This window comes from Schistocerca piceifrons, chromosome 1, assembly GCF_021461385.2.
Source record: "Schistocerca piceifrons isolate TAMUIC-IGC-003096 chromosome 1, iqSchPice1.1, whole genome shotgun sequence".
In the NCBI taxonomy this organism is placed as follows: domain Eukaryota; kingdom Metazoa; phylum Arthropoda; class Insecta; order Orthoptera; family Acrididae; genus Schistocerca; species Schistocerca piceifrons.
Window position 1 is genome coordinate 833,252,888 of NC_060138.1, and position 23,170 is coordinate 833,276,057.

The 23,170-nt window shown below is 43.4% G+C and overlaps 1 protein-coding gene across 1 annotated transcript in view; it reads left to right on the top strand.

The window, feature by feature from the left end:
* The window catches only part of LOC124775451 (follistatin-related protein 5-like), a 138,885-nt gene that overhangs the window by 71,863 nt on the left and 43,852 nt on the right, over positions 1-23,170 (top strand). Inside the window, exon 8 of the mRNA XM_047250286.1 lies at positions 21,256-21,377. Coding sequence (XP_047106242.1) covers positions 21,256-21,377 — 122 coding nt within the window. The remainder of the gene's footprint in view (positions 1-21,255; positions 21,378-23,170) is intronic.

A 23,170-nucleotide genomic window follows, 5' to 3' on the forward strand; every position in this document is an offset into this window, starting at 1 on the left:
AAGAAAACCGCCTTTGTTTTAGTGACTGTCACCCCAACTCGCGTATCATATCAGTGACACTCTCACCACTATTGCGCGATAGCACGAAACGAACTGCCCTTCTTTGGACTTTTTCTATATTCTCCGTCAATCCTACCTGGTAAGGATCCCACACCGCGCAGCAGTATTCCAGCAGAGGACGGACAAGTGTAATGTAGGCTGTCTCTTTAGTGGGTTTGTCGCATCTTCTAAGAGTCCTTCCAACAAAGCACAGTCTTTGTTTCGCCTTCCCCAGAATATTATCTATGTGTTCTTTCCAATTTTAGTTGCTCGTAATTGTAATTCCTAGGTATTTAGCTGAATTGACAGCCCTTAGATTTGTGCGATTTATCGTAGACCCAAAATTTATCGGATTTCTTTTAGTACCCATGTGGATGACCTCGCACTTTTCTTTGTTTAGTGCCAATTGCCACTGTTCGCACCATACAGAAATTCTCTGTAGATCATTTTGTAATTGAAATTGATCGTCTGATGATTTTAAATGACGGTAAATTACAGCATCATCTGCAAACAATCTAAGGGGGCAGCTCAGATTATCACCTAGATCATTTATGTAAATCAGGAACTGCAGAGGGCCTATGACACTACCTTGCGGAACGCCAGATATCACTTCTGTTCTACTCAATGATTTACCGTCTATCACTACGAACTGTGACATCTCTGAGAGGAAATCACGAATCCAGTCACACAACTGAGACGATACTTCATATGCACGCAATTTGATTAATAGTCGCTTGTGAGGAACGGTATCTGGAAATCTAGGAATATGGAATCGATCTGAGATCCCTTGTCGAAAGCACTCATTACTTCATGAGAAAAAAGAGCTGGCTGTGTTGCAAAAGAACGATATTTTCTGAATCCGTGTTGGTTGTGTATCAATAAGTTATTTTCTTCTCTTATCTTGTCCACATTCGCTCCCTTTAATGTGTGTCAGGGCGCTGATGACCTCGACGTTGAGCGCCCATAAGCCCCAACACACACACACACACACACACACACACACTTATCTTGTCTTCACGGTCTTTGCACGAAATGAACGTTTGTGGCAGTAGAATCGTTCTGCAGTCGAACGCAAATGTTGATGCTCTAAACTTTCTCAACAGTGCTTCCCGAAGAGAACGTCGCCATCTCTCCAGGAATTCCCATTCGAGTTCACTGAGCATTTCCGTAATACTCGCGTGTTGATAGAAACTACTGGTAACAAATCTAGTAGAAAATTTCTGAATTGCTAGACTGTTTTTCTTTAACCCGACCTGGTTGGAATCTCAAACACTCGATTATCACTCAAGAGCGGATCGCACAAGTGTTCTGTACGCGGTGTACTTTACACAAGAGTTACTCTTTCTTAGAATTCTCCCAATAACTCAAAGTCGACCACTCATATTCCCTACCGCTGACTTTGCAACGTTACACTTAGATACTTAATCGACGTGGCTGCTTTACACAACATACCACTAATACGGTAATCGAAAATTACGGGTTTTTTTTAGCACTCATCTGCATTAACTTATATTTTTCTACAGTTAGAACAAGCAGCCATTTATCACACTAAATATAAGCACAGTCTAAGTCATCATGTATCCTTCTAAAGTCATAACACTTTCTCGTGCCGACACGTCATCAGCAAGTTTCAAAAATTGATGCCCACGCTACCCGTCAGAACGTTTACTTACATAGAGAAGAAGCGTGGTCATATCAGATTTCCTGGCTGCAGAAAATATCCAGTTGCTAGACTGTTCTCCTTCAACCCGACCTCGCCACCAATTAACACGCTTTGTGCAAGACAACGTACTTGGTTCTGCTACTTAAGAAGGCAGCGAGCTGCTCACGCATCTGTGAACCTATTCTATATGCTTGAATCTCCGTTAACAACCTGTAGGGGAGCACTGTGTGAAACACTTTCCGGAAATCTAGGAACATGAATTTCGTCATTCCCTCTTCATTCCTGTTTCGCACGAGATCATGCGAAAAAAAGGCAAGCTGAATTTCACAAGTGCGAGGCTCTCTAAATCCGAATTGATTTGTGGACAGGAGTTTATCTGTCTCAAGGGAATTTCGCTTTTTTCCCGTCGCTTGGAGCTCTGCATTGTGCGTGAAATTTGCAGTAAATGCAAGCTAAGTAAGGGACCAACGCCGAAGCTTACTCTCAATAAAGCCGAATTCGGACTCCATTTGGACCAGGCGACTCATTTGTTTCGAACTCTTTCATCTGATTCTCAGTGCCAGGAAGGGTTATTTCTACGTCCTCCGTGCTGGAGTCTGTGCGACGGCCAAACGATCCGTACGATGCTCTTGCGTGAATGATTTTTTAAACACGAAATTCAATACTTCTGCTTTCCTTTCGCTCTGCCTTATTGCCACGCCAGGCAGGTCTGTGAGTGACGGAATAAAAGACGTCGACCAGTCTAGTGATTTTACGTATGACTAGATTTTTCTTCGGTTCTCGGCAAAATCTTCCCTTAACGTATGCCGATGGAAGCTGTTGCAGACTTCGCGAATCAATCTTTTACAGGCAGCACGGATTTCTACTGACTCCTGATTGTCGACATTTCTACGTTCTTTTTTGAACCGAGAGTGCAACAATTTCTCTTTCCTCGGCACTTTCCAAATTTTGCTATTAAAACCACGTTGCGTCTTTTTCGTTGTTAACCCTTTTACTCGGCACATACCGCTCCAGAGCGCGATTTGTGATATGTTTAAGCTTTGCCCTTAATTTCTCTTAATCCATAATATTGGAACCAAATGATGTCCATTCAGTGTCTGAGTGGGATGCTAAGAACTGCTTATCTGCTCTTTCTACCACAAAAATTCTCCTGGCCTTCTCGATGGATATACAGTATTAGCTTTAGTAACCGTCGTCGCTACGAAGATATCATTAGCACTAATCCCACATCTCGGAACCGACAGTGCAGCTAAGGTCAGACCTGTTTCCAACTAGAGGGTCTAAAATAGAACGACAATTATTTTTCTCCAAAAATATCAAAACCCGGCCAGAAGTTTTAGTGTCTCATTCCCTCTTTCAGTCCGCTCAGCATAGGCTTATGTAATTCGAACACATTCCATTACTATTGTTTTATATTTGTTCGTGTACATCTTTTAACGTCTTTTCACTACAACACCCATTCCTCTCAATCTACCTTCAGTGTCGGTTGCCGTATACGAGAAAACTGCAGTTTCTTCGGCAAACCTTAAAGGTTCCTTTCTTCGCCTTGAACTTCCATTTAGTTTCCAAATTTTTCTTCAACTTCCTTCACTGCTTGCTCTGTGTACAGAGTGAATAAAATTGGGGATATCCTACAATTCTGTCGCACTCCATTTTGAATCACTGCGTCTCGTTCGTCACGGTCGACTTCTATAATTTCAATTTGGTTTCTACACAAGTTGTAGGTATGTGAAGTAAGTAAACAATAATTCCGCAGAATATTCAAAAATACGCATCATCGCGGTCCCGATATGGCGCAAACCGCAGCCTGTGAGACTGATATGGGAACGATGTTATCTGAAATTCGGCACGCATTCAGAGATAACCACAGCTTATCTCTTCCGGTAACTTGCTTTGTGCGGGCGGCCAGTGTTTCGTCCGTATTTCCGCCTCACTTGTTATTCATTGTTTCACGAAACAGGTGTTCACGGGCCAGCAGAGCATATGCCGTGAAGTCTCCCTTCATTGCTGTGGTGGATTAGTGAGAAATATGATCATATTTGCGACCGGTTCATAGGGGTGGGGTGGGGTGGAGTGGGGGACGTGGCGATGTTCGTCGGGCTCTGTTCGTGTTTAAAGACAGAAAACAGAAAAGCAGTGAGAGTTACTTGATAATAAACAACAGATGGTCTATACTTGGCAGAACACTTTGGCAATAAACTTACTCTTAACTTTGAGTAATACGAAATGAGATGGACACACAAGATAAAGCGGTAGTTTTCTTCGTAAACCTTTTACAAGACAGGACAGAAGTTGATACATTTAACTGTTAACAGAAGTAATCATGACGATGATTAACGTATTAAGTTGGCTAAACTATGTAATAAACAATACATTATATTAGCAGTTACACACTAGTATGCAATACTTTCGCATGATGCATCACTGCTAAGTAATATAGTGTGATGAAACTCGGACCATACGCAGACAGAACTAGTACACAAGATAACTGAAAGAAATACGCAGTGAGAGGGACAGAAATGACACTTTTATTCAAAGATAATAATTATTGCATTGAATTCGCCGTGATACATTATGGTCCTCTAGACAACATAAAAGGCAGGAAACGGTGTAAGTGGGCTGTTTAGGTTTTTATGTTGGTAACGCCACATAGCGCTCTGTATGAAAATCACTGACTGCGCTGTGTGCAGTCCGTGGCTGGTTGGACTCAGTGTTGGAATATACGCTTCTGTAGTGTTGGGCAGTTGCATGTGAACAGCGCGTAGCGTTGGGCAGTTGGAGGTGAGCCGCCAGCAGTGGTGCATGTGGAGAGTAAGATGCCAGTTTTTTGAGAGGTCACTATAAGAAGACGATTTGGACGTGTGTCCGCCAGAAAAAGGAAATTTGTAAAGATGGATGTCATATATATGATGATTTTTGAACATTATTAAGGTAAATACATTGTTTGTTCTCTATCAAAATCTTTCATTTGCTAACTATGCCTATCAGTAGTTAGTGCCTTCAGTAGTTAGAATCTTTTATTTAGCTGGCAATACTGGCGCTCGCTGTGTTGCAGTAGTTGAATAACGAAGATTTTTGTGAGGTAAGTGATTCATGAAAGGTATAGGTTATTGTTAGTTGGGGCCATTCTTTTGTAGGGATTTTTGAAATTCAGATTGCGTTGGGCTAAAAATATTCTGTGTCAGTTTAGTGATGATCAGAATAAGTGAAGAGAAAACTGTTTGAGTACGTTGAGTTTTGCTCAGTTGTTTGTAAATCAAATAGCATAAGAGGTTTACTAACACAGTAATTCATAATTTTTCTAAGGGGACGTTTTGACGGTTTTTGTGTCAGAGCGTTCTAGTCGTCCACCAGCCCGTTGGTGTATGTGGACGTGTTACAATATCTCTCCCCAACGCACACCACACATGGCTGATGGGATTGAAGTCGGGGAAGCGGGCAGACCAGTCCATTCCCCAAATATCCTCTCAGTCTAAGAGCTCCGCCACTTGCGTTATTCCATAAAATGAAGTCAGGGACGAATGCAGCTCTGAAAAGACGCACCTGGCGAATGAATACAGTGCCACAACTGCGTTGACCGGTGGGTGTCCCGTGTGCAAAGATTTGCAGGTCACTATGGCCACTATGCCTTACCACATTATCACTAAACAATCATGTTCAACAACGTTCCAGGATGCATTACATGTCCCCACCTCTCACCATATGAATGTACGAAGTCGAACATGGTCGCCTTGGTGGTCCAGTTGGTATGGTGTCTAGATCTATGAACATGGCAGACTCACCAGTCTACTTTATTGTGACACTGTACTCCTTCCGCAAGTGCATCTTTTCAGGGTGCCTTCGGCCCTGACTTCATTTTTGTAGCTGGCATTTCTCGACAGATCTGAACAGTGCAGGTGGATGAGCTTATGTAACAAGAAGATATTCGGCGAATGGAGTGCCCGCCCGTTCTTCGACTTAAACTGCATTGAGCTCGTGTGGCATGCTTTGGAGAGGCGTATTAGAGCACATTGACGTGCACCACCGACCATCCAGCAGATGTCAAACGGACCGGTGGGGGAATGAAACGCTCAGCCACAAGACCTCCGTATTAACCTCGTTGCCATCGTGGCAGCACGTAGAAGAGCATCAGAAAATGGCTCTAAGCACTATGGGACTTAACATGTGAGGTCATTAGTCCCCTAGAACTTAGAACTACTTAAACCTAACCAACCTAAGGACATCACACACATCCATGCCCGAGGCAGGATTCGAAACTGCGACCGTAGCAGCCGCCTGGTTCCGGACCGAAGTGCCTAGAACCACTCGGCCTCAGCGGCCGGCTTGAAGAGCATCGAATGCCGTCTGTGGTGATCATACACCGTATTGATAACCATGTCCTGATTTTTGGAATGTACAGGGGCCATCGTGAATAGCGGTAACTTCAATGTAGTCATTGTCTATGGAAAAAAAAGTCATTTCTGCTCGTCTCATTGCGTATTTCCTTCACTTTTGTATGGTACTGTAGCAGTTCTTGTCAAATACGGTCCAAGTTTCATCGAGCTACCTGTATTTTACTTGGTAGTGACACATGATGCGCGAGAGTGGCGTATTTCTGATAAGGAGAATCGAGAAGTAAACGCCTGGCTTGTAACATGAACTTTAGTGCATAAAGAACAATTTTCAGACAGAGTGCAATTTCTTGGACCACAGGACGACAGCATACAGCAACTGAGTCTAAATTAAACTGAACTGTCATCATATAGGGGAAAGTATGGTAGTACACACTATTTTCGAAAAAGTTTTATGGTTACCGATCCCAAACACCCAAATTACAGGTTTCAAGGTGAATTTTCGCGTGTGATTCGACAAAAAAGATATGGACTAAATTAACTTCGAGGGAAAAGGGCCAGTTACGAATTGACCGAGGCCAAACAGATAGAAAATAAAGGTTAGAGTTAAGCAGAATCAAGCGTCTGGTTGACACATTACCTTTTACAATAAAATACCTACAAGGGAGTATTATTTATTTGATCGCTGACCGAATATTATTTACATTTTGATATTTTAAAAATAAGCGTTTTCTATTCTTCTTCCAGTGTAAAGTTTAGTTTGGCGCAAAATGGTTGTAGAATATGTAGTGTAATACCTGACCTGCTTCACACGTAACGGTCACTGTAAAGCTGAGAATAGCTGTCGCAGAGCTTTTGCATGTTTTTTTATGAATACTATCAAATGTTTTCCAGACTTTACATTGACGGAAAACTGCTTTGACCGCTTTATTTCTCAAGTTACTTTCATTAAATAACTGTTCACTGACAGACGCTCCTTGATTCTTCATACATCAGTGATAGGTCATGGCTACCCTTAACTTTACAGAGATTGGCTCAGATCGCGTCCCTTCTCAAAGCGTACGGATCCGTGTCACTGGCGTAACAGAAGTGTTTCCGAATGTGGTAGAACCTCCTAGTTGCTGTAGCGGTTCACTTCCTCGCTTGATACGTCAGTATCGATTACTTCAGTAAAACTCAAAGCTCATGGTGAAAGTACAATTTACTCATCCATGAGATGTTCAATTACGATTATGGTGCGAAAACAACAACTATTTTCATTTCAATCAATGTATCGTGATATATGCAAAGTGTGATCGAAAAGTCGTGTGTATCAAAAAATAATCATACATATAATTTCATATCCTCACATATATTGTTTAATTAGTTACAAGTTCCCTAGATCATCTGAATGCTTTTTTTATCGAAATGAGTCAATTTGTAGGACATGGATAGATGACTGCTGTTAACATTAATCATATTTTTAGTACTACTCATGCAACTACACTTAAAATATATAGAGTTTCCCTCCTAAAAGTCATCAGGCTAATTTTCTCTTGTGTTGCGCCATGTATTTGCAATCTCGTTGTTGCAATGTGCAGCTGAAATCAACCCAAACACATATAGCGCATCAATTCTTTCTTGCGGGCCGTGCGATTCTAGGCGATTCAGTCTGGGACCGCGTGACTGCTACGGTCGCAGGTTCGAATCCTGCCTCGGGCATGGATGTGTGTGATGTCCTTGGGTTAGTTAGGTTTTTAGTAGTTCTAAGTTCTAGGGGAGTGATGACCTCAGAAGTTAAGTCCCATAGTGCTCAGAGCCAATTGAACCATTTGAGCCAATTCTTTCATGCGACACCCAGTGTAGATGGAAAGCGTCGGTTTATTTCCCTTTACAAACAAAATGATTTTTAAAAATGGAATTTTACGTGCTTATTCGGTAGAGCGATTCTAATTTGGTCTAGTGCGATCTACGTTTTATCGATTTGTATCAAAAGGCACAGTACTGAAGCAGCGACGACTTCACCCCGGGCCGCGCGGACTGTTGCCGCCACTCAGTAGCGCCGCTCAGTCGCTGCTGGTGTACTGATTGTGCTCTGTGTTTTACGTACCCCGTCTTCACAAATCGATGAAATGTATATCACACTAGACTAAATTGGAACCGCTCTATCGAATAATCAAGTAAAATTCCGCTTTAAAAATCATTTTTTTTACAACGAGAAACAAACCGACGCTTTCCGTCGACAGTGTGCTCCGCATGAAAGACATGATGAGCTGTATCTGTTGGTCTTCCTCCAGCTACACACTTCAAAAACGACGTTCCAAATGTCTGCGGAAACAGCACGCTAAATGGGTATGATCACTCTTGGGAGAGGCACTCGATATATACTCCACTGAGGTGACACAAGTCATGGGACGGCGGAATGAACATATACAGATGACGTTAGAATCGCATACACAAGGTATGAAAGGGCGGTGCATTGGCGAAGTACTCAAGTGATCCATGTCAAAAGGTTTCCTACGTGATTATGTCATGGGACATTCAGTTTCGGAAATCGTTTGGGAATTCAGTATTTCGAAATCCACAGCGTCAAGATTGTGCCGAGATTTCCAAACCACGGACTACACAGTGGCCTCCGGCTTTCGTTTAACGACCGAGACCAGCAGGGCGTGCGTAGACTTGTCAGTGGTAACGGACAAGCAACACTGCGTGAAATAACTGCAGAAATAAATGTACGACTTACGACGATGTTATCCATCATAACAGTGCGTCGAAATTAAAGGGCATGGCAGCAGACGACCGACTCAAGTGCCTTTACCAACAGCACGACATTATTTTCAGTGCCTCTCCTGGGTTGGTACCGATATCGTATGGACCCTGGACGACTGGAAAAACCGTGACTTGATCATATGAGTCTCGATTTCAGTTGGTAAGAGCTAACGGTAGGATCTGAGTGTGGCGCAGACCATACGAAGCCATGAACCCAAGTTGTCAATAAGGGCACTATGCTAGCTGGCGCAGGCTCCATAATGGTGTGGGCTGTGGTTACGTGGAACTGACTGGGTCCTCTGTCCGACTGAACCGATCACTGACTGTAAATGCTTATGCTCGGCTACTCGAAGACCATGTGCATCCATTCATGGACTTCATGTTCCCAAACAGCGATGTCATGGCACCGAACCACAACTGTTCGCGATTGGTTTGAAGAACATTTCTGAAATATTTGAGAGAATGATTTGCCAGCCAGGTCGACCAAGATGAACCCCATCGACCAGTTATGAGGCATAATAGAGAGGTCAGTTCATGCACAACATCCTGCAGCGGTAACACTTTCGCAGTTACGGACAGCTATAGACGCAGCATTGCTCATTATTGATGCAGGGGACTTGAAACAACTCAACGGCTTATTGAGTCCATACCACAACGAGTTGCTGCAGTACGCCGGCCAAAATGAGATCCGACGTGATATTAGGAGGCACCCCATGACTCTTGTCGTCTCAGTATATGTATGTGCTCAAAAAGGTTGCTTTATTCACTAACGCACACACAAACTCGTTTTACCATGTCAAAGGCCACTTTGTGATGGTATTGGCACTGTTGTAGTTAAACTTCTGAGTTACGTTAATCTTTAGTTGCTCCAGTGAGACTTCTGTTTTTATAGTTCCCTTATTTATGGTAGCACCACAGGAAGAAGTCTGAAGACCTTAAACGAGAGAATGTGAGGACCATAATCCTTTACAGATGGTTCTATCACAGAAAAATTAGTTTAAGAAATTATTTGTTTCACTAGCTGTGTTAGAAGTGGCATGTCTTATTATCATCAAGAATATCATTAGTCTTCCTGCGGCAGTAAAATAAATTGTGAAATGATGTTTTGGTACACAATATTTCACTGTAGTTTCAAAGTAAACAGGTTCCATCACCCTGTGACTCGATACAGTGCAGCACTATCAAAATCTGAGATAGTGCGAGGTGTTTTTATGAAACATGTGTTGATTTCTGGTTAACTGAACTGTTGTGTTCAACAAGGAAAACTCTTTGTTGTTCGGTAAACAGCATGTTCTGTCAAGCATTGAATTGCCTATACGTCATGTGTCACATGCCCATTTTTTGTGTTGCCTTCTTCGTACTACCTTTAATGGCATGTTGCGGTCGATAATCTGTCTACAAACAAATTTATTATCAAACATCCTGGCAGATTAAAACTGTGTGTCGGACCGAGACTCGAACTCGGGACCTTTGCCTTTCGCAGGCAAGTGCTCTACCAACTGAGCTACCCAAGCACGACTCACTCCCCGTCCTCACAGCCTTAGTTCTGCCAGTACCTCGTCTCCTATTATTCAAATTTATTATTTAAATGTAAATTTATTATTTAAATTTATTATCATGTGCACGACTTTTCTGTTGCACTGTAGTTGTAGTGACGACATTATTTCTCCATATACAGGGAGCGGACAAAAATAGATTACCATGACTAATGCGATATAGGAAACCCGTTGGCATGCAAACCAGCTTCCAGTCATTTCGAAATGGAAAAAAAACAGGTCCTGTATGTTTTTCGAGACAACTTATACCTTACTTACTGAAAAATAGATGTAGTTCAGACAACGACGATGGAAGTGCATAGCGATCACGCACTCTTTGCTCCAAAGTACACCACAGACACTCAATATATTGAGCTCTGGTGACTGCGGTGACCAGAGGAGATGCGACAATGCATCGTCGTTCTCATAAAACCCGTTCTGGACGATGCGATCTTCCACAGCAACCATGAGGCCCGTATAATACCACGATATGGCTGCCCAGTCATCACCGAACCACCCCCATGTTTCACTCTTGGTACGTAATCTTGGTCAAAAGCTGGAAACAGTTTGAAAAGAGACTTATCCGACCAAATGACTTTCTTTCGCTGCTCCATAGTCCAGGGTCTACGAATTTGGCGCCACTTTTTCTTGTTACGAGGATCTTCATCACTGATGAGTGGTATTGGTATTACAGCTCTTCCTACAATCCCTGCTTATTGAGTTTCCTTCTTGTCCTTTGATGCTGGCAAGTTTCTCGAGTGCAACGTTCATTTCTACGTCGACTTTTGCAGCTGCCGTCCTCTTATTTTCCGTCATAATCCTTCTCAATGACCATCCGCGACGATCACTAAACACCCAGTGTCGTCCGCATTGTGACTTAGCAGATGTTGTTTCTCCATTTCGCTACTTTTGATATAAATCTTAGATACGGTGCCTCTTGAATCACCAAACACTTCGGTTCCCTTGGTTACGGTAGAACGCACCACACGAGTACCAATTATTTGCCCCGTTCCACTTCATTTATCTTCCAGTAATGCGCTCCCAACTACAGAGACCAGTGTTGTGACAGCAACTGACACCTGCAACATATTGAGGACATTGTAAGGGTGTGGTTCGTGGTCAGATGTGACAGCGAAACCTGCAGTTTTGCCTAGCACCTGCATTTAAGTTCAAGTACGTATTTCTCGATGTGTTTCCATATTTTTGTCCACTGCCTGAACGTAGTATATACTGATCATGAAGCGACAGCAGTGAAAAAATGTATTTGTATTGTCCATAAAGCAAAACCATGTCTATTCACTCTCTCGAGCTTGGTTGCTAAACTGGGAACCAGTAGCGGTGAGAGTTAGTCGCTGATCGATGTGTTCCATTGAAGTCGCAGACTAGATGCGGTGAAGTGTCCAGTATTTATCCAAGCGGTGCTGTGTGGACAGGGTGGTAGCAAATCCACTCATGGTACCGCGCTTGCTAGATCATCAAAAATTTCAAAATATCTGGAGTATCTATCAAGATATGGGTCTGAGCACTATGGGACTTAATATCTGAGGTCATCAGTCCCCCAGAACTCAGAACTACTTACCCAACTAACCTAAGGACATCACACATATCGATGCCCGAGGCAGGATTCGAACCTGCGACCGTAGCGGTCGAGCGGTTCCGGACTGAAGCGCCTAGAACGGCTCAGCCACATCGGCCGGCGAGCCGAAAACAAAATTTTGCGTATGGGACATGTTGGATTAAAGCTGTTCAGTGTTACTATACATAGAGGAAAAACACAACTCTGATCGCCTCTATACATGACTGACTGACAAGTGTTACGTAGAATACTGCAACGCTAGCAAGTGGCGACTAACTGACGCCTATACCCAGCAGAATTCTTAGGGCCGGGTACCAGCACATTTTAAGCAGTGTTGTTAGCGCAAATTAAGATGACACTCGGTGAGGTGGTTTGTGGGAGCGAGCGTAAAGGCATTTCCCATTTACGGTCACTCACACCAGCCACTGCACCGAGTGCCATCTTAGTTTGCGCAAATAATACTTCCACATGGAACGCTTGTAATCTCTTACCGTCGACGTATATCGTGCTAGTTATCTGTATTACATAACTGACCGTCTGAGTTCTAATCTTTAACTGAAGTTCATTTTTGTACAACACTAGACGAATTCTTCCGCAACTAGTTCAGTATATTGTGTAAGCTTTAATGCAGTCCTGTATTCATACAAATACACTATAATAAAGGTGTCAAATGCCATCCTTAGAAATAATGTTAATCGGGCTTTCCTCCTGTTTTCTCAGTTTGTATAGACACAGTATCTATAATTCACTCTTAAAATAATACAATCTTTAAACAATAGCGTGTCACCAGTTGCTACTTTTTGTGATCTTTCCAAGATTTTTGATTCTGTAGATCATGATACCCTTTAGAAAAAAAAGTTTATAAAATTGATGGCTTTACACATCATAGTTAACAAATAGAATGCACGTAGTTCTGCTGAGTAATTCAGACTAGCTATGTCGGAAAGGTAGAAAATTGTAGTGACGGGGAAAATCACAAAGGGATTTCCATAAGGTCCACTTCTGCATTGGTTCGTATTCCTTATATATGTGAATGACCTTCCACTTAACATCCAACAAGCAAAATTTGTACTTTTTGCAGATGATACTGGTGCTGTAATAAATCCCACTAGAGGGGAAGCAACAGAATAGTTGGTAGATGATATTTTCCAAAAATTATTAAGTGTTTCTCTGAAAATGGCCTCTCCATAAATTTTGAAAAAAGACACTACAATTCGTTGTGTAAAACAAAATAATGAAGAATGCATGGGAACGTGCATGCATTGTCGGATGTCAGTTCGTGGATTGGAGGTCCATGCCTGTTGCACTGGTCAGTTACTGCTAATTGTTGTTGACACTGGAGTTATTGTTCGACGATGTCCCATATACACGTGCTCGATTGGAGACAGATTTAGTGATCGATCAGGTCAAGGGACATGCCAGCACTCTGTAGAGCATGTTGTGTTGCAATAACGGTATGTGGGCGAACGTAATCCTGTTGGAAAACACCGCCTGGAATCCTGTTCGTGAATGGCAGCACAACAGGTCGAACCGCCAAAATAACGTACACGTTTGCAGTTGGAATTCTCCTGCTGTCAAACGAAATCGCACCCCAGAAGATAACTCCAGCTGTAAGTACAGTGTGTCTAGCATGCAGACAGGTTGGTTGTAGGCCCTCAGCAGGCCTCATAATAACCATCATGAGAAAACGCAACAGACTTCCTTCCTGCCCTCCAATGAGCTCTTGCTTGCCATCACTGAAGCGGTAGTTTGTGGAATGCACGCTAAAGAGCGTCTGGATCGGAGCTGTCCTTGAAGTAACCGATTTGTAACAGTTATTTGTGTCCCAGTGATGCCAACTGCTGCCTGTATTGCTGCTGCAGATGCGGTACGATGCGGCACAACCTTAAGTCGAACATGATGGTCTTCCCTCTCGATGTCCAGAGCCCGGTCTTCTTGCGACAAAACATTCTCGTGACCACCGCTGCCAGCAGTCATGCACAGTGGATACATTCCTGCAAAGTCTTTCTCCATTGTCGCAGATGGAACATCCATCTTCTCGTAGCCCTATTACATGACCTCGTTCAAGCTCAGTGAGTTGCTGATAACGGCGTCTTTGTAGCCTTAAAGGTATCTTGGCTAACATCAATTCGAAGGTAGCCGACGCTCACGACCGTTACAGCGTGTACTTAAAGCTAACATGATTTGCATCCTCATAGTGGTCCTACTAGCGCCAATCTTATGCGACTGCGCGAAATTTGAATAGATATCGTATTTCGGATGTAGAAACACACATACGAACATTCGCGTTTATGTCGCACAGTTCGTCCTTGGTGCTGCGATTTATCCCGTTAGTGTATATTCACTAATGAAATTAGTCATGAATAATCCATCACAATTTGAGAAAAAAAGACCTTTAGCAGCAATCAGAAAAGCCGCAGTTTTAAATTTCACGTTCAAGGGATCGTTCACGCAGGAGAATCGTACTAACATACCGTTGTTTGACCATCGAACAGACTCCCGTGTCAACGACAAAGTAGTCAGCATTCCCGGCAGAGACAAACCGCTGAGGAGTTGAAATCAAGTAAGTCATCATTACTGGATGCAATCCCAGTCTGCTTTTTCAAAGCATATTCTAGATAATTGTACCCTCATTTAGCTTGCATTTATCGCGAATCTCTCTTCCAACGCAAAGCCCCAAGCGACTGGAAAAAAAGCTCATGCGACTTCTGTGTATAAGAAGGGCAGACGAGCGTACACACAAAATTACAGACCAATATCCCGGGTTGCTGCAGAATCCTTGAACATATTATCGGTTCGAATACAATAAATTTTCTTGAGACCGAGGAGCTTAGGTCCACGAATCAGCATGGGTTTAGAAAACATCGCTCGTGTGAAACTCTATTTGACCTTTTCTCACATAATATACTGTTTATTATGGGTGAAGGGCAACAGGCAGATGCGATATTTCTAGATTTCCGTACGGCTTTTAACATGGTGCCCCATTGCAGGCTGTTAGCGAAGGTAGGAGAATATGGAATAAGTCCACAAATATGTCAGTGGGTCGAATACTTCTTAAACTATGGAATTGAGTGTTCACCCAGAGACAAGGGTATCGTCAGGAGCTTATCAAGGAAGTGTTATAGAACTGCTGTTATTCTCTATATACATACACTATGTGATCAAAAGTATCCGGACACCTGGCTGAAAATGACTCACAAACTCGTGGCACCCTTAATCGGTAATGCTGGAATTCGATATGGTGTTGGCCTACCCTTAGCCTTGATGACATCTTCCACTCTCGCAGGCATCCGTTCAATCAGGTGCTGGAATGTTTCTTGAGGAATGGTAGCCCATTCTTCACGGAGTGCTGCACTAAGCACAAGTATCGATGTGGGTCGGTGAGGCCTGGCACGAAGTCAGCGTTCCAAAACATCCCAAAGGTGTTCTATAAGATTTAGCTCAGATCTCTGTGCAGGCCAGTCCATTACAGGAACGTTATTGTCGTGTAACCACTCCGCCACAGGATGTGCATTATGAACAGCTGCTCGATCGTGTAGAAAGATGCAATCGCCATCCCCGAATTGCTCTTCAACAGTGGAAAGCAAGAAGGTGCTTAAAACATCAATGTAGGCCTTTGTTGTGGTAGTGCCACGCGAAAGAACAAGGGGTGCAAGCCCCCTCCATGAAAAACATGACCACACAGTAAAACATCCACGCCCTGCCATCGGATCGCCACATTGTGTACCGTGATTCGTCACTCCACACAAAGTTGTTCCACTGTTCAATCATCCAATGTTTACGCTCCTTACACCAAGCGAGGCGTCGTTTGGCATTTGCTGGCGTGATATGTGGCTTATGAGCAGCCACTCGACCATGAATTCTAAGTTTTCTCACCTCCCGCCTAACTGTCATAGTACTTGATGTGGATGCTGATGCAGTTTGGAATTCCTGAGTGATGGTCTGGATAGACGTCTGCCTATTACGCATTACTACACTCTTCAACTGTCGGCGGTCTCTGTTAGTGAACAGGCGAGGTCGGCCTGTATCTCTTAACGTTTCCACTTCACTACCAAATTGGGAACAGTGGACTTAAGGATGTTTAGGAGTGTGGAAACCTCGCGTACACACGTATGACACTAGTGACACTCAATCACCTGACCACGTTCGAAGTCCGTGAGTTCCGCGGAGCACCCCATTCTGCTATCTCACGATGTCTAATGACTACTGCGGTCGCTGATTTGGAGTCCCTGGCAGTAGATGGCAGCACGATGCGCCTAATATGAAAATCGTATGTTTTTGGGGGGTGCAGATACTTTTGATCACATAGTGTAAATGATTTGGCTCTAAATGTAGAAAAATGTAAGTTAATGCTGATGAATAGGAAAAACAAATCCGTAATTTTCAGATACAGCATTAGTATTGTGCTGCTTGACACAATCACGGAGTTTAAAATCGATAAGAAATAGAACGAGCATGTGAGGATTGTGGCAGGAAAGGCGAATGATAGACTTCGGTTTATTGAGAGAATTCTAGGAAAGTGTGGTTCATCTGCAAAGGACGCTTGTTTTCGAGGAAAACTATTGATTAAATTTAGAGAACCTGCATTTGAGGCTGCAGAAGGAGTCTCTTGCTTCCAACATACATTGCGCGTTGTTGTTGTTGTTGTTGTTGTTGTTGTCTTCAGTCCTGAGACTAGTTTGATGCAGCTCTCCATGCTACTCTATCCTGTGCAAGCTTCTTAATCTCCCAGTACCTACTGCAACCTACATCCTTCTGAATCTGCTTAGTGTATTCATCTCTTGGTCTCCCTCTACGATTTTTACTCTCCACGCTGCCCTCCGATACTAAATTGGTGATCCCTTGATGCCTCAGAACATGGCCTACCAACCGATCCCTTCTTCTAGTCAAGTTGTGCCACAAACTTCTCTTCTCCCCAATGCTATTCAATACCTCCTCATTAGTTATATGATCTACCCATCTAATCTTCAGCATTCTTCTGTAGCACCACATTTCGAAAGCTTATATTCTCTTCTTGTCCAAACTATTTATCATCCATGTTTCACTTCCATACATAACTACACTCCATACAAATACTTTCATAAGGACCACGAAATACGACACGAGGAATTGGGGCTTATAGAGAAACACATAGTCGTCTTTCCCACATGCTGTTTGCGAGTGGATCAAAAAGGAACTGACTAGTAGTGGTAGGGGGTATCCTCCGCCAAGCGCAGTATATATTAAAAAAAGGTCTTTTGATCATTTCCCTAATAATCAAGTTTTAAATCTAATTCATAGCACTTTTTGTAGACAACGCCTTCTATTTCACTGACGAATTTTTACTTAAAAACTGGTAGCCAATAAAAAATGTAGTTGCATGGGTAGGACTAAAAATATTAAAGTGCTCATTAATGTTAACACTAATCATGTATGCATAATTTGTAAACCGACTCGACCTCATCATTTCGATAATAGAATCGTTCGAATGATCCATGGAACACGTAACTAACCAACTAAGAGAGAAACCATCACGTGCCACAATTACCTTTTGAGGAACAGGAATGATGACCGTATCGGCTCTTTGGTTGTCGGAAGCTGACGATCATCTTGCCAAAGTAGTTTAGGTGTCATGAGATGTGTGTACTGTTCTTCACCCAGGCGTCGACGAAAATTTAACAGAAAGAGCGGTATGATGTGCTGGGTACATACTCGACTGGTCACTGTTTTGTCAACACAGTACATGGACATAATCGGCTACGCCCATCCACCATCCACACACTCCTAGTCGATATAGTTCGCCTTTGCCTGATAGATTCCAGTAATCGCCGTTCTCTCTGCAAACGCGGCACTCGCTAATGACCGGCACTGACGCTAAAGCAGAAACTGCTCTCATGAGTAAACACAACTCTGTGCCATTGATCCCTCAAGTTGCCGGTTACTCTGCACTGCTATAAGCGGGCTGCAAGGTGATGTGGGGAGGAATCCAAGTGAGCGGATCCTTCGCTCGTAGGCCAGCTTCTAGCAACGCTTCTTGATGGTACCAGCTAACGCCCTGAGACCAGTGTTGTCCATAATTGTAGTTGCGGTCGCCGTACCATGAACCCTCAGTGTTCGTCTTACGTGGATGTTTCACTCAATTTAGTGTTATTGTTCGAAGCATATCGACTAGGCTGTTTACCTTTCTCGGACCACCAGCATCCACGGTGGAAAGCAGCAGACTTCGTGCTAATACGCTAAGTTATTCTTTTGAGCAACTCTCCAACGTCTGCCTGACTCAAGATAGGCCCTCAATGAAATTCATTTTACTCCACGAAATGATATGCTCCATCCCTCATGATCTGACTGATTTGCTGTGTCGAGCAAGTGAACATTACAGTTTCAACAAGTGAGACAAAGTAGATAGGTTATGAACCTTATCATGCGAAATACCCTCAGACTTCAAAAAGAACATAATAATTCCAATCCCAAAGAAAGCAGGTGTTGACAGATGTGAAAATTACCGAACTATCAGTTTAATAAGTCACGGCTGCAAAATACTAACGCGAATTCTTTACAGACGAATGGAAAAACTAGTAGAAGCCGACCTCGGGGCAGATCAATTTGGATTCCGTAGAAATATTGGAACACGTGAGGCAATACTGACCCTACGACTTATCTTGGAAGCTCTGAAGGTGGCAGAGGTAAGATACAGGGAGCGTAAAGCTATTTACAATTTGTACAGAAACCAGTCGAAGGACATCAAAGGGAAGCAGTGGTTGGGAAGGGAGTGAGACAGGGTTGTAGCCTATCCCCGATGTTATTCAATTTGTATATTGAGCAAGCAGTGAAGGAAACAAAAGAAAAAATCGGAGTAGGTATTAAAATCCATGGAGAAGAAATAAAAACTTTGAGGTTCGCCGATGACATTGTAATTCTGTCAGAGACAGCAAAGGACTTGGAAGGGCAGTTGAATGGAATGGATAGTGTCTTGAAAGGAGGATATAAGATGAACATTAACAAAAGCAAAACGAGGATAATGGAATGTAGTCGAATTAAGTCGGTTGATGCTGAGGGAATTAGATTAGGAAATGAGACACTTAAAGTAGTAAAGGAGTTTTGCTTTTTGGGGAGCAAAATAACTGATGATGGTCGAAGTAGAGAGGATATAAAATGTAGACTGGCAATGGCAAGGAAAGCATTTCTGATGAAGAGAAATTTGTTAACATCGAGTATAGATTTAAGTGTCAGGAAGTCGTTTCTGAAAGTATTTGTATGGAGTGTAGCCATGTATGGAAGTGAAACATGGACGGTAAATAGTTTGGACAAGAAGAGAATAGAAGCTTTCGAAATGTGGTGCTACAGAAGAATGCTGAAGATTAGATGGGTAGACCATATAACTAATGAGGAGGTAATGAACATAATTGGAGAGAAGAGGAAATTGTGGCACAACTTGACTACACGAAGGGATCGGTTGGTAGGACATGTTCTGAGGCATCAAGGGATCATCAATTTAGTGTTGGAGGGCAGCGTGGAGGGTAAAAATCGTAGAGGGAGACCAAGAGATGAATACACTAAGCAGATTCAGAAGGATGTAGGTTGCAGTAGGTGCTGGGAGATGAAGAATCTTGCACAGGATAGAGTAGCATGGAGAGCTGCATCAAACCAATCTTAGGACTGAAGACCACAACAACAACAACATATCTCCCTATTCTGTGAGCAGCGCTGCTATTATTCGTTTATTGCCCCGTGTCAGTATCCCATGAGATACACTGTCGGAAAAAAATAGAGTAGCCTTTTAGAATTTTTCCAACTCGGTCACTATTTATTGTTGCAACAGTGGACATGGAGTACAGGAAATGGTTACATTTGCACATGAGTAGCACGAGTGGTTCTGAGGTACCAGGTAACGATTCATGCTGCAACACTCATATTAGTACGTTGTGTACCCTCTACAGGCGGCAATGGAGGTGTTGACTCTGGCATCCAGTCGATCGTACAGATTGCGAATACTGTTATGTCCATCCTGCTCGTCCTGTTCAGCTAGGTCCGTAAGAGTTGTTGCTTGACGAGTCGCACGAGCCACTTCTCCTCCCATCATTTACCACACGCGCTCGGTTGGAGACAAGTCCGGAGATCGTGACGGACAGGGAAGTTGCTGCACATCTTGCGATGCACATTGAGTTACACGGGCAGTGTGTCGCGAGCATTATCCTCTTGGAACAACACATTAGCTTTCTGTTGCAAGAACGGCAAAAGGACGAGTCAAACAACATTCTGTAATTACCGAGCGCTCGTTCGCGTCACCTCCACAAACATCAAAGATGAACGACAGTTGTAGCTTATTGCATGCTAGATCATAAGGCCTGGTGTTGGCCGGTTTGTCTTAGACGAATGCATTCTACGAGGCAACGCTCATCAGTGCTATTTCGAACGCGCAAACGACCATCACATGCGTGCGGGCAGAATCTGCTTTCGTCGCTGAAGACCATGGCGCGCCATTCCGTCTTCCAAGCAATCGCCTGACGGCGCCATTCGATGCATGCATGTCGATGCTCTGGTGTGAGTGGAATACGGGCTAGAGGTGTCCGTACCAGTGGTCCCGCAGCTAATAACCGTTTCACAATAGTTCATATTGACACGTCTGGACTCACAAGCCCTCTAATGTGTGGTGTGGTGGCTGTACGGTCTGCCACTGCTGCCCTTACAATGCGACGATCGTGGTGAGCGACTGTGCTGCGTGGGTGTCCAGAAACTCGTCTACGGGTGGGAAAATGTTCACGTGACCATGATACCAGCGTCTTTGCACAACTCACCCAGTACGTCCAACTTGTATGTAAGTTCTCCGAAAGGACTGTCCCGCCACTCGGCTGGCCACAGTTTGACCCCTTTCAAGCTCGCTCCGTTTGGCTAAGGGAAGCATGAGTGCGCCTCCATGGCGTGTATGCCTGCTTTCTTAACACGCTTGCACCACACTGGCCTCGTAACTGTGAGCATTCCCTATTAAAGGGTACACGCAGCTGGTGCCTTGCTAGCTAAATCAGTACGCTATCTGCTTGGCTGTTATCAGTACATCTACTATTCCCCCAGGTGGCATATGAAATCATCGAATTAAAATCAACGTCGTCTTTCCAGGTGCATTTCTTTTCCGGCAGTTTATATTGTTTATTTGCAGTGTGTATAGGGACGTTCAGTTTTTTTTATTTTCTTCTAGTGTATTTATTCCTAATTCAGCTGATCACAAAACGCTCGCCTGCTCTGCTTTGTAGCTACTTATTTAAATGTCACATTCTATTTTCATAGTTTTGTAAGCGCCTAATCACGCTCAGATTCCTTTGGCTGTAGTCCAGCCTCTTTGAGCTGTAGTGTATTACGCATCACGTGATCGTCAGTGCTGTGTTGCAGCGGCACCCAACGAGGAGAGGCGCTTCTTCTCATTCCACGACTGGGGCGTGTCCGTGTACGAGCCGACGGCGTGCCGCCTCTACCACCAGATACAGGCCACCGACATCATCCCAGGAACGCAGGTACTGCCGCCACTCAGCACCAACGCCATACGCTTTAGAGAACACTCTACAGCGTATCCGTGAAGTTCAGATAACATGCCAACAAATATTTTCTTGGGAACCATTAGAGAGAGAGAGAGCACCTCGGATTGCTGCAAAACTTTTATCAGTTTTCAAAGATTTTTTTCTGTTACGCCAGAATTTCCGTGTGTGGCCCTACTCGTCCCTCATACAGTAGCAACGCGTTATTCCAGTTCTGCCTACGTACATATGAGCATTGCAGCATCAACAGTTCTGATTGCTTCATTGATGCGTGTACGAAGAGCAGCAGTCTGACGTAACCTCACAAAAAAGAAATCTAATGGAGTGACACTGGGAGAGCGCAGGGTACCATGTGATGGGACCATCAGCACCCATCCACTTCTCAGGAAATGTGTCACTGGATCATCCAGCACGTTCTAACTCCAGTGTGGGGGTGCACCTTCTTGCTGAAAGATGATGAACGGTTGCAGCTCCTTGATCCGTGGCAGCAGCAACTATTCAAGTATATCCAGATAAATATTTTCCGTTACGCTTTTTTCTGGGAAGAAAAATGGGCTTATCACGCTATCTTGTACTAGACCACACCAAACATTAAGCTGTCCAAGATTTATCCATGTCTGTTGTGTCGGTTTTCGGAGCCCCAGATCCTAATTTGGCGATTCACTTGTCGGAAATATGGAAAACTATTTCGTCTGAATACGAGCACTTCTTCAGGTAGTCATTGTCAGCATCAGTGGAGGCCAGTACTGTCCACACGAGTACATAATGCAGAGGACGATCGATTGGCAGCCGTACATGGACCATTTGCACTTTGTTCGCAAAAAGGTGTAACCGCCTCTGTAACACTTCACGGACCGCTGATCTTGCTTCTTGCAATTCGCGTTATACACGATGAACTGACTTCTGTGAGCTGCGTTGATATGCAGGTTGCACTCTGTCAGCAAGTGCTTGAAACACGGGGGGACGTCCACTTCGAGGAAAGTCTCAGATATTGTCTGGATCGTTAAGGTTTTTGAACCACCATATTATGCTTGTGTTTGGCGATGGTGTGCTCCCACACTGGCGTCGATAACTCTGCAGTACCCTTTTCACAGATTTGGATTCTGCATACCAGATGACACATTGCAACTTATCCTGCCCTGTCGCCGTTTTGATGCACTCCAAGTCAGGTCTGCAATGCATTACAAAGGAAAAATACTTTGAGATGTTATTATTTTTTGAAATGGCATCGGGACTATATGAACGCACTCTATTTTCAACATACAATATCACTGCACATTTCATGAGAAAAGTAGACACTTGATTGCAAAGAGCCTAAAATCAGTTTCATCAACAGACTTGTTCTTAACCTAAGTGAATGTGAATGGGCATTTCAGGGATCAATTTGCTTCCCAGCGAACTGAGGACAATTGGATAGTGTTCAAGGGGAGTGATAATTGCGGAACATGTAGCAAGTAACGTCTTGTCTTGAAATTTTTCTCTTGTTTCAATTTCATTCTGGTACACACAACGAAGTACTTGGATTGTAAAAGGTGTAAGACAATGACATAGTCATTCGCCCAGAGTTTACAGTCTTTATGTCGTAGAAAGAGTGACGCAAATAAAATAAAAATTAGGGATGAGATTAAAACTCAAAATGAAAAGGATTCAGTATTCACTAATGACGTTGGTAGCCTCATTGAAAGTGAGTAAGAATCATGTGACCTGTTGAATGGAACGAACAGTCTAACGCGAACACAATGTGGATTAAGAGAAAACCGAAAAAAGACGAA